Here is a 14,787-nt window from a genome sequence, read left to right as displayed (position 1 = left end):
ATGAATGGATACACAAAAGCGGAGAACTGGCTCCCGTGGTTTATGTTTTTAAAAAGCTTTTAACTGACAAGGACCAGACCAAGGTAAATGACACGAACATGCATTATTGTATTTGCTGTTGTTGCATTTGTTTGCAAATGCAAAACGCAGTTTAAGTGGAACATGATATGTAGGCACTGAGAGATGTTAAAAATAATCTATTTCATTATTAGTCAGGTAGCTATTTTATCCTACCCAGTAAGTCTATTATTTTCCTAAGAACATGTGTGCTCGTGACCTTGTTAAGTCAAAAGTAATATTCCAAGGTATGCCAAAAGAGGGATTCGGCCAACCCTGGCGGCTTACTGTTATCTCAGCTGATTGGAACAAAGGACCTACAGAAAGAAGCAAAGCTCATCGGTTCGATTTTCCACTAGGCTAGTTGGCTTTGCTCTCAGAGGACACACAGAATTTGTTCCACAAACGTAAGCCACCAGTTCAGAATCATGTGGCTAGCAAATCCATTCTACCACTGAAATAATTCAAAGCCTTTGCCAAGTTAACAGAAAAACAGCACTAGTTTGTTAAAAATGAGGCATCAGCAGACTAGCTAAAAACAGAACACAAACATTAAAAAAACAAAAAGTTAAAATAATAGTTTCCAGTGGAAAAACCGCAAAAATAATGGTGCACTGAATTTCTAAATGAAATATAACCTAGGAAGTATATTAATGAAATTTTTTAAGAGGAATAATTCAATTTGTAGTATCTCAAATCTACTTGATGAAAACTTCCTATATTAAAAAAAAAAAAAAACCCTACCATGTTAAATTTGACAGAGTAATTTTCTCACATTGTGTATTACATTTATATTTGGATTTTGTTTGCAGACAATATTTAGCTGTCAAAACAAGGGAGAAATTGTATGGCTATCTTCTGGGACAGCTGATAAAGCCAGAAAAATGGACCCTCTGATGAGCTATGTGTCTATTATAATAAGCAGCTTTATTCATGAAACCAAACTGCATCAGGAGGGCCAAGAGAAATGTGCCAACTGATAGACATCAGCTGAACATGACCTTTCTTTATAATAAAATCCAGCGACTGAATGAACTAGTTCCCTTGCCAAAATAGAAAATACAAATAGTAATGCCCTGGACAACATAAAAGGGTAGGTGTTGACAAAATTTATTACATAGAAAAAGTGATTTATTTACTATTTTGAGTTTGAAAACCCCAGTCTCAATACAATTTTAAATATTCAGGGGCACTGGGGTGGCTCAGTCAGTTAAGTGTCTGACTCTTGATTTCGGCTCAGGTCATGATCTTGTGGTTGTGGGTTTGAGCCCCACATTGGGCTCCGCACTGACAATGTGGAACCTGCTTGGGATATTCTCTCTCTCTCTCTCTCTCTCTCTCTCTCTCTCTCTCTCTCTCTCTCTCTCTCCCCCTTTCTCTGCCCCTCCCCCATGCTCTCTCTCTCTTTCCCAAAATAAATAAATAAAACTTAAAAAAATATATTTAAAACTGCCAGCGTTAACAACAGTTCATAAGGAGTGAAGTAGAAGTGAATAATTTGCAGAGACTTAGGACTTCCCTTGTTAAAATTGAGAAGAGAGGAAAAATACAACAGTGGGCTTAAAATGCAAATACTGACACTACTTTTTTTCTTTTCATAGTACTTTTTATTTTAAATAAAAATGGCAACACAACTACCAGTCTACTTAAACCAGGTATATTAAATCCTTTCCTCTCAGTAACCTTGTACTTTTGCTCGTTTCTATAAAACAGAAATATTATTAACAGTTACACACTGAAAGAGATAATAGGATATCAATAATTACTCTCCATACTGAAACAGAAACACATTTTAATCTCCCTAGTTACTGGCAGTTCCCCCCAAATTATTGCCACACTTTTTTTTTTTAAGTAAAACATCACTGAACTGGGATCAACTATTTTCACTATGTTAATGCTGCACCACTAATACAAAATCTAGGTTTTTATTTCACCTTTTAAAAAGATACCATCCTGTGTGCAAACAGTAATTACTTCCAGCTTCGCTGCTTGTCTCTCCTTTTCCCCAGCGCGTGCTCTCCCCCCTTCACCCCTGTCCCAGCCGCCCTTCCTCCCCCATCCTTTAGCCTATGTCACAAATGCCTCCATCTCCAACAGCTTCCCCTATTCCCCCGTTCCCACCCATACCTCCCCACAAATGATCTTCTAAGCTATGAACACCCAACAAAACCCGATTTGTGCCACTTTTGGTACTCCTTACGTAGCACCTTTCACCATGAGCACTTTAATAAATTTGTAGTTTCTACCAGATTTTATGTTCTTTCTGGTATCATGATATATAGCACAGTGGTTTCCAAGTTTTTTCTTTTAAACAAAGCACTACTAAAAATTAATGGAGAGCTTTACACACCTCAACAAGAAAAGCAGATTTCACAGCTACAGGGACAAGGAGGCAGACCGGCACCCTGCGAACAGGAAGCCCCGGAACAGCCGCCTGCAGAAGAGCTGAGACAGGAGCCGGGGCCGGGGGGATACAAGCACAGCTTTTGGATGGAGTAAGACGGACCTGGCACAGATCCCGGCCCAGCCGTTTGTCATGGTGAGTTTCCCTGAGCTACTGTGTCTTCACGTGCAGAATGAACGTTAACAGCACGGATCCCACCCACAGGCTGACGCGGGAACTCCAAGAACTGAAGTGCCCAGAACGCAGCCCAGTCCATCTCAAAGAAGGCCCGTTCCCTCCCTCCTTCCTTCAGGAGGAGGGATCACGTCCTCAGGGAAAAGGAGAAAGAGCAGAGCCTGGCAGAAGAAGGAACACTTGTGAAGTGTTCCCTTCGAGCAGCTCGCGTTCCGAATCTCAAGTCTCAGCTCTATCTAACTAGTACCTCAGTTTTAGGATTAGCTAAATGCCACGGACTGTCAGACAAGAATTCAAATTCAGACATGTCCCTTTAAATTTAAGCACAGTAAGCTGACGAGGAAACCAGTATTTTTGATAACCGAGGGAAAAAGTAACCTCTCAAATATTCCTAACTTCCAAATCTGATAGCCTCAATTATTTGGAAAAACTTAGACAATTGAGGAGTGTCTAAGAAGTCTCTAAACATTAACTAGAGTTTATTTACAACCACGTTTCTAGACCTCACTTAGATCATTCATCCTGAGTTGTAGTATTCTACAAGTTAAAATTTCACAACAACTCTGGGAAAAGGACAATTTTATTCCCATTTAATAAATGAGAAAACTGAGGTTAAACGGACCCTCAGGAAGGGCTTCCCAGTTCACGGGGCCCCTGTGAAGAACAGTGTCCCAGAAACCAAGAGAAGACCCCTGAGAGGGGAATAAAAGGGATTAAAATCTGAAGGGACGTGGAGCAGATGACTCTTTGGGGGTTTTGGAAAGGAGAAGAGCAACACTTCTGTGTTTTCTAGAAGGCTAGCAGGTGGGCCTGGTGTGCTTTCGGCATCGGCACCACCTGCAAGGAAGGGGGCTAGGAGGCCAGCACGGCTCCTCTGGTGCCTGTCCAGCTTCTCTCGGGCAGGAAAGGAGACACAGACTTGAGGCAAATACTCTATTCAGAAACGACTCCCAATATTTACTGAGCACCCTTCTAAGCACGGCACTATGCTAAGTGTTTCGCCTATATTACGTCTGGGTCGTTACAAAATTTTTCAAAATAGTTAACACGTATCCGCCATTCTATAGACAGGGAAAGAGGTTTGGAAAGGATGCTGTGCCCAAGGTCACAGTTAGACAGGATTCAAACTCCCTTCACTGACCTAGTGGTTCCCAAGCTCGTATCCATGTCAGAATCATGTAGGAATTCCAACGACAATAATAACACAAATGCCTGGGCCTCACTGCACTGCCTCCACTCTGCACCCACCCCATTCACAGGAGAAGGTCCAGGAGCCTAGATGTTTCAAAAAGCCCTAAGCAGCTCCTGAAACAGCTGCAAAGCGCTAGTCCAAGGGACTGCACTGGCCGACACAGGTGTCCGTAGCCAGAGACTCTCCTTTATTGTGGCAAAGCTGGCTTTCCTCACAAGAGCAATCAACTAAAGCTCATCGTACTTTCCATTTTCCCAAAAAAGTTCAGCTTATCTGCCGTAAAAAATAAGAGACATCATTAAGGGCATACAGATATTCTCGGTCTTCACAATAAATTAAAAGGGGAAGAAGGGCATATAGAACTTTCTCATGTCAATATCTTAAATGGCTGAGAAACAAGGGGAAAGATATATTTCGGGAAGACAATGACTGTCTGTAACTTGCAGCAAAGACAGCGACAAAGGTTCTCTCCTGACCAAACTTAAGTCAGGCTCTTCTTCCAAGCCTCTTCTCAACTCGTCTTCCATCTGGGATTGTGTCCATCCCTGGGCTTGCAGCATCCAGGTTTAGCAAGAATTCTGCTAAGTCCTTTTAGAAAGCATCCTCAGCCTTGATATTTTATCACCTTGGTCTGTGTTTAGCAAGAATCACCACTTCCTCTCAGCAGTTTTCACCTCCTGACCTACACCTTGCTCCCTGAATACGAATCCCTCCCAGTCTGTGCTGTATTCAGACTCGAGCCCAGTTCTACACTGAGGCCTCTTTTTCCCTATAGCAACAATCCCAAAATAAAATCCACTTTTATCACTTTGACTACACTGGATGGCTCTGATTTTTCTTTAACAACATCAAAATCTAAACCCACCTAAAAGCGATAAGCAAAGCAATCAATACGTTAAAAATTTATACTCAGATCATGTCAACATTCAAATGTACCATAAATGGGGCAATGGGAAGCTTTCAGAGAGTCTGAATCCAATTCTCAGCAGCTACCCAAAGACAGTGACTAAGATCATATCCTTGCCTGCTGGGGTGGGGCCATGAAGAAAAAGAGCCGCCTGAATAGTATCGATAGGTTGGTGAGCTGGTAACATTCTCCAGGACAAGATTTTATCTGGGAAAAGACAGGAGAGGAGAGTAGACTTAAAATCATAGTTTTTATAAGCTTTCATATGCCCAAATATTAGCAGCAGCTCTTTTGGAATATAAGATTATAAATAATTCAGATTTTTTATTTAGAGCTTTTCTTAAATAAGTTGTTTTTCTTTCATTAACCTAGATTATTTTTATGAGAAAAGGGTTTTGACACCGTATTTAAAAACAACCCTTTGGTGTTGATCACTGGATATTATATGTAAGTGACGAATCACTAAACTCTACTCCTGAAAATATTACGCCACATGCTAGCTAACTAGAATTTAAATAAAAATCTGAAGGAAAAATAAAGAAAAATAAAAACAACCCTTTGGGATTTCTATTTTGAATCACTATTTTGATGATAACTTGATATGTTAATCCCCTACTCAATGACAGTTCATGGAATTTTGTAAGATCTAAGCACAACAGTGCAGAGACAGGTATAACTCTAAGACAGAAGCTCCATTAAAAGATTTTATAAGATCAATGTTCCGGCAATCAATTCCTATCATAATGTACTAGAGCTTTCATTTTATTTGAAAAATAATATAGATAACATAAAAACTACTATGGATCTGCTTAGTACAAGATGTGCTAAGGATTCAGAAGTGGGTAAGTGCTCCAGACCGCTAGCCATGGAGACATACAGACCAGCTGTTCAGGTCACTGGATCTCACTGGATTTAGTCTACAACATCTTTCAACAGTAAACTAAGAAATATATGGCATAATAGCTACCAAGAAATGAAAGACACATGGACCCACATAAGATCTTTATCACAGGTCAGGGACAAAAAACCCAAAATAACAAATCATGACCATATCATATGGAATATATCAAACATCTCAAAATCTGAAAACAAAAAAAGATCAACACTGAAAAGATTAAATCATCACTACATCATTTTCTCTTTATATCCGTTCACAAAGCATGATTTCTTTCCCAAAAGGCATAAGTTTCTGTCACATTAGTTCCTCTCAAATCATTCTGACCGAGAGACAATAAAATCAAGAGGCACCTTGTCTAAGTTATATTAAAGGGAGAAAGAAAAGAATAACTCTCAGTAAGCAACATTACAACTATATTTTCGACTTTGCATTCAATTTTAAATTTATTCTCAGTTAACCTGGTCTTTCTTTCTCAGACCAATTAATGAAATCCTGTAGGATTTTGAAAATATGAGACAATTTCCGCAGTTTTACTGTTTCTGATACATCTTTCTCAATAATGTCAGAATTAAAGCACAGCAAAGAAACTGCCAAAACAATTTAGATAATCAAACTATTTCTCCTTTTGATATTCACATTCTTTAAGACTATCGTATCCTTAAAGGAACTGCATGGAAAGTAGGTGTTTTAGACCTTGTACTTCTCCTCACCAGATGAGCCACTATGGTGACATGGTGTGCACAGAGTTCAGCAGTCCCATACCTGTGATTTAAGAGAAGACAATCTTTATGAAATAATTCATACAATTATTCAGAAAAGCAAGGAGATGAACTTCTAAAAAGCACTAAATATTCTAACCTGCAATTTTATCCATGGCCAAGGAACAGCACAATATACAAAACTACCTAGGCAACAGTTATCTATCGGCTTGAACCGCAGAAACAAAAATGGGAACCTAGTTCCTAATTAGTGCTATGCTATGAAATCAAACCATTTTGGGCAGCTGGTAAAGCGTTATTGAGACAGAAATTTTCTTTAAGCTTACATTATAACATCATTTACTCTCAGTTACTACTATAAATCAATCCAAAAACCAAAAAAATACATCGTACCGTGAAAGGAAGCACCATGTATCCATAGCTAACAAAGAGGTGATCAGATTAGCACTAAGCACAGCATTCAACAGAGCAACATCCTAATGAAAAACAGAAAGTTCATGATAAATTATTACTATTACATTTCTCAAAATAAAACAACAAAACGCCATCACAATCCAAGTAACAACAGATCCTCAATGGGAAGGTTCAACTCTCTAGTATCTGAAAGAACCTATAGCACCATTGCCTCAACGTTGATGAGCACCTACTGTATGTTAAGCATTATGCTGGGCTATGGAGATTCCAAAGTGATTTTAAATGTGTTTACTCAATCATTAGGATCCACAAAGATTCTAGTGCTAGATATTAACCACTGTAAAACATCTTAAAGGATACTGATCCTTATGTAAATCCTAAGAATTTCTTCCCCACAATTGTCTCAACATCTTTTCTAATTTAATTCCGTTAAAGAAAATCAACATTATGCCTAAGATCTACAGACTTGGTACTACAATCTACTACTTACTTCTCCTTCTCTTTATGGAACAGAATTAGGTAAAGTCCGAACATTTTTTCTCTTTTCACTCCATATTTCCGTATCTTGCCACCTAAAATGTTTTCTCAAATGTTCTGGCTGACCATTACATCTGAATACCACAGGGCTCTAGGATTACCACTTCCTAAGACACAACTGAATTATAGGGTGAAATGTGCAAAGTCAGAGAATGACATCTGAAAACATTAACTGTTCCTTTCTTCTGCATATAAATCAAAACTTCAGTGAAAAGAAAGTAGAGGGTAGTCTCAGTGTAGCCCAGCAGATAGCAAACTTACCAGCTCAGGAAACAGTGAGGGATGAAGGGAAGCGACAAATGTGCACAGATGAACACAAACATGCTGATACAAGGTGACAGCAACCTCCGCTTGCCCTTTACTCTTTACTCCTTGTAGGTGGACAGGGAGAGAGAGTTCACCAGAACACTGCTCAAAACTGTAGAAAATGGCTTTGAATAGAGATACCCTGCAGGGACATTGAGAGCACTGAACGTTATGAACATTTTAATAATTAGCAGGTATAATAATAATATGACATAAGGAGGGTTATTTTAGCAAAGCAAAATGTCTCAAGAGGTATGTATCAACAACAGTTTCCACTGTGTGTGAATACATAACCATAAAAACCAAATATAATCATTGTTTGACAAATTTCTTTTTTTTTTTATAATGTTTATTTATTTTTGAGACAGAGAGAGACAGAGCATGAACAGGGGAGGGTCAGAGAGAGAGGGAGACACAGAATTTGAAACAGGCTCCAGGCTGAGCCGTCAGCACAGAGCCCAACGCGGGGTTTGAACTCACAGACCGCGAAATCATGACCTGAGCTGAAGTCGGACACTTAACCGACTGAGCCACCCAGGTGCCCCTGTTCGACAAATTTCTTAAAGGAAAAGAATTTTCTGTACCTTTTTTTCTTTTTTTTTCTAACCAAATGTTTATCGTAGTACTGAACTACACAAAGTCACAGACAAAAGTCATCAAAGAACCTGAAATTTAAATATGGATTAGATACTCTATATAAAATAGAAAATAGGTATAAGAAAGGGGTCATTCTGAGGCGCCTGGGTGGCTCAGTCAGGTATGCATCCGACTTCGGCTCAGGTCATGATCTTGTGGTTTGTGAGTTCGAGCCCCGTGTCAGACTCTGTGCTGACAGCTCGGAGCCTGGAGCCTGCTTCGGATTCTGTGTCTCCCTCTCTCTCTGCCCCTCCCTCACTCACACTCTGTCTCTTGCTCTCTCAAAAATATATAAACATTAAAATAAAAAGATAGAGGGGTCATTGTAAGATTGAAATGGTTTAAGAAATCTTCATAGAGGATTTAAATAACAAGTTAGAAATAGGCAAAATATAGACAGGCAGAGAAGACAAAGCACGAGGAAAAGGCAGGCAGGAGTAACCAGCATGACTAGAGCAAGCAAGCGACAGGACGAGCAGCAAAAATGGGTGATGGCGGCAGAATGCGATGGACTCAAGATGCAAAGCTAAGCGGTTCCGCCATCACGCTTTTGTTTTTGAGGAGAACAGGAGGCTCACAGTTGGGCGTCAGGGGGACTAACCGGGTGGGTGGCACGCGGCACGGGCTAGAGGAGAGGGCAGACATTACAGCAGGTATAACCCAGGGAGTAAGACTACTGCCTGGCGGTGGCAAGGGGGACAAATACGCCTGGCGGTGGCAAGGGGGACAAATCTCCCGGGAGGGAACTTACAGCATAGAGCATTCTGTTTCTCAGAGCTCAGTTTTAAATGTTAGTAAACGCATCTGCCCAATTACTCTCAGCGTTTATAACACTGAGTATTAGACAAAACCTTCTAAAACACTGCAAATATTTTTAGCATCTGTTACAGGTTTATATATTTTGAATCTATATTTATAAGTAGCAATATAGATGAGGTCTACACAGGAGTAATTAACTGGAAGACCTTAACTTCAAATTCATTCCCAATGGCGGACATTCGAAACCCTCTCTAGCATGACCGAACATCACCACCACCGTGTCAGCTACCTGGTTTTCGCTTCCAGGAGCTGGCGTTCTGTGCACCACAGGGCCTGCACATCCTCGGGCTGAGAGGGCAGCTTGTCCATGACGACAACCAGCAGAAGACACTGCGGGAACTGCAGTTCACATGGCAGCTCTCACACGTGATAAGAACACATTCGTTACGTTACAACCAATTGGTAAAAACATACTCTACGTAATTTCAACAGAAATCTGATCGTGATGTGTAAAGGAAGGTAGAGGCCTAATTGTTTTCTTGGAACATATTTTTCACTTGAAAAAAAATAGAAGGAATTTTAAATAAAATTTTTAAAAGGGATGATTGATTATGTAAGGGAAATAACCCTATCTCTAACATGCAATTACTGAAGGGTTTAAAATTAAATGTTTTGAAGCTTACCTAACTTACTATCCAAAACCACCTGCACGAAAGGTTGAAATGTGAGAAGCTGACTGATGAGCGGATCCAGTGTAACTAGGAAAGTCCCTGCTATTTCCTCCTGTTGTGCTTTAGAAATCCTGGCAGCATAGAGGCTTGGAGGAAACTTGCTGGAAAGGCAGGGAAAAAATGCATCCATTAATAGGTCTCTTCTAATTTTAGGTAGACATAAGTATTGTAAATTCATCTTCTAGCAGTGAAAATATAGAAAAAATAAGTAGCATGTATTTTATAACAAAATTCAAGGTACTAAATTGATACCACAATTGTATGAGGACCTCCAAACTAAGTAACATGACTATAATTCCACAAAATTAAGTTTTATAACCTTATAGAAATCTTTGGTATTGTTTTGATGCATTTTAATACCATTTTGACAGCAGTGCCCTTAAAAAAAAGACCATGAAAATATGAATTATCAAATAACCAGTAAAAACATTACATACAGAAAGGTATTTCTGATAAATACTGGCTTACACACTTCTATTAAAAGCTGTTTTAAAATAACGCAGAATGCTGAATTTACTAGGAAATAATGCTCAGAAACAAGGGCTTTGTGAGAATTAAATGGTATACTAGTCCTGAAGGAAGATGCAAAGACTTTTTCATGGAAGATGTTTCAGGAGGTACAGTTAAAACGAAACTTCAGCCAAACTTATGTGAAATAAGATGTGTATTCAGTACTTTCTGCCATGTTATTTTAATTGTGGCAAACTTGAGGGTACTTGAGAAAACCCTGTCTAGCAGGAGATGACAGCATTTGAAGGGATGCACTTAAGACACACATTTGAGGCCTTTGAAGTGTGAGGGAAAAAGCAACAGTCTGTCAATTATTAGTTGCTTGAGTTTGGCTCATTCATTTGACCTCCTTGAACCTCAGTTTCTTCATTTGTGGTGTTGATTCAGAGTGGCTGTGAAGATTAAATTATAAGTAAGGTGAAAGATATACATAAATAAAAGGTAATGAAACTCCACAGACTTGAACTATAGCTACTAAGCATCAAAGCAAGTACTTGTTTTTCAATCAAAAAATTTTTTTAATGTTTACTTATTTTGAGAAAGAGAGAGAGAGAGAGAGAGAGAGACAGAGAGAGAGAGAGATTGTAAGTAGGGGAGAGACAGAGAGAGAGGGAGACACAGAATCTGAAGCAGGCTCCAGGCTCTGAGCTGTCAGCACAGAGCCTGATGCGGGGCTTGAACTCACGAACTGCCTGACCTGAGCTGAAGTCGGATGCTTAACTGACTGAACCTCCCAAGTGCCCCTCAATCAAATGGTGTATTTTTAAATTGATTTATGTGACAGCTGTTTATTAAATGCCTGTGTATACGCTCCATGCACTGTTCCAGAAGCAGGTAACACAGTGGTAAACAGAACGTACCAGATCACTGCCTTTACAAAGTTCACATGCTAACGAAGGGGGGCAGTTAGCAAACAAGGAAGCAAGTAAATCCATAATATAACAAATATTAATCATTTGAAGGTTTGTACAGCAAAGTCCCATGATCTCCTTAATGTCTTATCACTCACTTTGACTATGGTATGGACGACAGACTAGAGGGAGGCAAGGGAGGAGGGAGACAGTGGGTGGGATGCTCTCCGTGGAAACCCAGGTAAGAAACAATAATGGGTGACATCAGATGTGAGCAGTTCTGGTGGTGAGAACTGGCTGGGTTCTGTATACATACATACTGAACCCATATACTAGGCATATCTATTTATACTGGAGGTGACACTGACGATTTGTTATTGGGCGAGACGTGGATATGAAAACAAGGAAAAGTGTCAGAGACGACCAGGTATTTCGGCCTGATGAGTTTGAAGAATGAAGTTGCCTGGGGACTGGCCACCCAGCTGAAGCCGAGAAGAGGACCTACTGAGAAGGCACAGCCATGAGGTCAGAAGAGAAGAGGGAGAGGTACCTACAAGCCAAAGGAAGGCAGTGCAAAAGGGAGGGTCAAGCGCTGTGAACAGGTTACATACGCGGAGGCTTAAAACTGACCACCAGATGTAGCAACGTGGCCGTCACTGACGAGCTTGACAAAAGCTGTTTTGGCGAAGTGGTGGCATGGACAGCCTGACTAGAATGGCCTCAAGAAAAAAGGTAGGACAGCAGTATAGACCGACAACTCCTGGGACTTTTGCTGTAAACAGAGGCAGAGAAACGGGAAGGCATTGGAGGAGGCTGTGGACTCGAGAGGTGTTGTTCTGTATTCTTACGATGTGGACCACGGGGAAAGTAACCGCATGCTGGTATCCAGATGAGAAAGGCCTAGTAGGAGGGAAGACTGGTGATGCAAGAGGGAAGGGAACAACTGCTAGAGAGAGACCCCTGAGCAGGCGAGTTCAGGGGACCAGCGCGTACAGGCCGGCCTTAGGCGGGCGCGGACACTCACTCACGGGTCAGCGACCACATGGACCGAGACACAGGCGCAACAGTCAATGAGCGGAGGAAGCCATGCCTTCTCAGTGACATACTCAGTGAGGACGTTAACTGGCAACGGGGACTGGGGAGGAGGTGTCAGAGACGTGGGAAATTTGAGGAGGGAGAGGTATGAAAAAGGTGTCCAGAAGACTAGAAAGCACTGCTGGACAAATGAGATGACAGAGTATCTTAATGTCAAACGGAGGGCTCTTTGGAGGGTCTGTCAATTTCAACATGTCGCTCAGCCCCTATCTAAATAATACTTTTCTGGATTTCAATGTTTTCCCTCAGATGGAGTTAACTACTACACATCTTAAATCTCACAGAAGTTAAAATAAAAATTTACAACGATAAAGAACAATACATCCATGTATACAGAGACTTTTTTTTTTTTGCCTTTAGTATTTATCACCATACCAATTATTCATCACTCGGGTACAAGATATTAGTTAAGAATAAGTAAAACTCACATGGAATCTATTCTTTTTTTTTTTTTTTAATTTTTTTTTTTTCAACGTTTTTTATTTATTTTTGGGACAGAGAGAGACAGAGCATGAACGGGGGAGGGGCAGAGAGAGAGGGAGACACAGAATCTGAAACAGGCTCCAGGCTCCGAGCCATCAGCCCAGAGCCTGACGCGGGGCTCGAACTCACAGACCGCAAGATCGTGACCTGGCTGAAGTCGGACGCTTAACCGACTGCGCCACCCAGGCGCCCCTGGAATCTATTCTTTAAAAGCTTCCACATCTAATTATTTTAAGCAAGCAGTTAAAAGTTTACTGAAACAGTAAAAAAAAAAAATTATTTTCATGTTTTATTTTAAATGGCATATGCTTGATCTCTGCACAGTTCAAATGGCACTGTTACATTTTAATGATCACATGGCATTCTTCTTACCTGTGTATCTGAAGATAAAGCTGGTGCAATGTGCAGCAAGAATCAGAGAGTAAAGGAAGAAATTCCTAAAATAAAACAACTCTATTCATTCTTTGAATGAGCTGTGGTTTTCTAATACACATCCCCTCACAAAGACATGCAAAATAAAATAAAATCCTGGATGTGCTGCATTAAAGAAAAAAAGAGGTTCTTGCATGAGGACAACAAGGAGGATGAGGCTAATCAGCACCTGATTTGCTGTTAAAACTGTCACTACAACCACAATTAGCAGAGATCGCTTCCTGAGAACCTACTAAGCGCTCAGTACACATGCAGCAAGTGACTTCATATCACTTTATTTAATTTTAGTCCTCTCAAAAATCTTAGATTCAATTCACAGAACAGAAAGCTAAAGCTAAAGTATCAAGTATCTCAGTCAAGTCTCACAGCTAAAAACCAGCATGGCTAGGATTCAAGCACAGTTGTGCAGCTCCATTATGGTTAGGCTACCTCTCAGGAAGTAAAATAAATAGTTCCTGGTGTAATATAGGGTACAGAAAAAAGCTGATTTTTCTTTTTTAAAAATTAAAAATTCCTGAGAGAAAAGAAATGATTAAAAACGGCATGACTGGGTGTAATTTTGCCTCCTACACACCAAGCAAATTTTCAGATGGGTAACCACCCATCAAGTGCCATTGGTGCCAGGACCCTCCCACCACGGGCCCTGCCAGCTGCAGGGAACCCAGGGCGCGAGCAGCCAACCGGGAAGTGGCACATGCCCAGACCAGCTCGGGCAGCACACCCAATAGGAGGGCAATGTGCTGGTAGTCTGTGTGCCTGCGCGGGAGTCCCAGCTACAATCAACAGTCACTGGAGACCCTCATCTTTTCCTCCAAAGACAGGAAGACAAAGTTAAAGACAAATTCTACACAGACAACCAACAGTTGTTTTTTTTTTAAATCACCAATATGTATTAGTGACGTTTCCTGGACCGGGTGCTATAACCATTTTCTGCTCTTCTCTCCAAATAATCTTCCTTGATAACTTACCTACTCCATCCAGATATCTTCAACTATCACTACTATCTTAAGGACTCCCAAATATGCAAGTCTACTTTAAATTATTATACAGCTTTACAACTTTGAACATTTCAACTTTAATAATTAAAAAATTCAGAAATATAGTAAAAGTAATTTGTGAACAGTATTTAAAGCCAAATTGAATTATCTTCTGATAACTGACTTGTGCTTATAGAAGTAATTTTATTTGTATTTATACTTAAAGAACTGATTTTTCCAGAGAATTGAATAAAAATAGTAACGTGACGATGGTAGCAACTTAAATGATATAACAGGTGCTCAACATTTAATAACAGTATTTTTAAAAAACCTATAAAACATATTCTTCACAAAATAACTTCAACAGATTGATCTTTTGGCAGGAATGATAAAAACAGGACAATTTATAATTTATTATAGATTTCACATTTACACATTTAACAAAATAAGCCTTACCTTAGTATAGTGCAAAAGGGAGTTGGCAAAGAAGCGACACAATTTGAGTGTTTTCTGAAATAATCTAGAGTCAGCATTATCCTGTTCCAAAAAAAGAAAAAAGCATAATAAATAAGAAAAGAGTAAGAAATTAGCTAAGCTTGTAAATGAGACAGTATTTTCTAAGAAGATTTCTTAATAAACAGAGCATAAGCATTTTCCAAGTAAACATAACTCTCTGAATCGTTAGGAGCAACAGAAACATTAAAT

General features: G+C 39.9%; 1 protein-coding gene across 4 annotated transcripts in view; it reads right to left on the bottom strand.

Moving 5' to 3' along the window:
• The window catches only part of CF3H1orf112 (chromosome F3 C1orf112 homolog), a 45,136-nt gene that overhangs the window by 11,096 nt on the left and 19,253 nt on the right, over window positions 1-14,787 (bottom strand). For all 4 annotated transcript variants that reach the window (XM_042976994.1, XM_042976996.1, XM_042976995.1 and 1 more), the window contains 8 exons: window positions 14,539-14,619; window positions 13,046-13,110; window positions 9,687-9,835; window positions 9,293-9,422; window positions 7,564-7,750; window positions 6,745-6,827; window positions 6,343-6,394; window positions 4,852-4,941 (listed from right to left, as the gene is read on the bottom strand). In XM_042976994.1, the coding sequence (XP_042832928.1) occupies window positions 4,852-4,941; window positions 6,343-6,394; window positions 6,745-6,827; window positions 7,564-7,750; window positions 9,293-9,422; window positions 9,687-9,835; window positions 13,046-13,110; window positions 14,539-14,619 (837 nt within the window). The remainder of the gene's footprint in view (window positions 1-4,851; window positions 4,942-6,342; window positions 6,395-6,744; window positions 6,828-7,563; window positions 7,751-9,292; window positions 9,423-9,686; window positions 9,836-13,045; window positions 13,111-14,538; window positions 14,620-14,787) is intronic.

This window comes from Panthera tigris, chromosome F3, assembly GCF_018350195.1.
Source record: "Panthera tigris isolate Pti1 chromosome F3, P.tigris_Pti1_mat1.1, whole genome shotgun sequence".
Lineage (NCBI taxonomy): Eukaryota > Metazoa > Chordata > Mammalia > Carnivora > Felidae > Panthera > Panthera tigris.
This window is presented reverse-complemented; position numbering and strand designations above follow the sequence as displayed.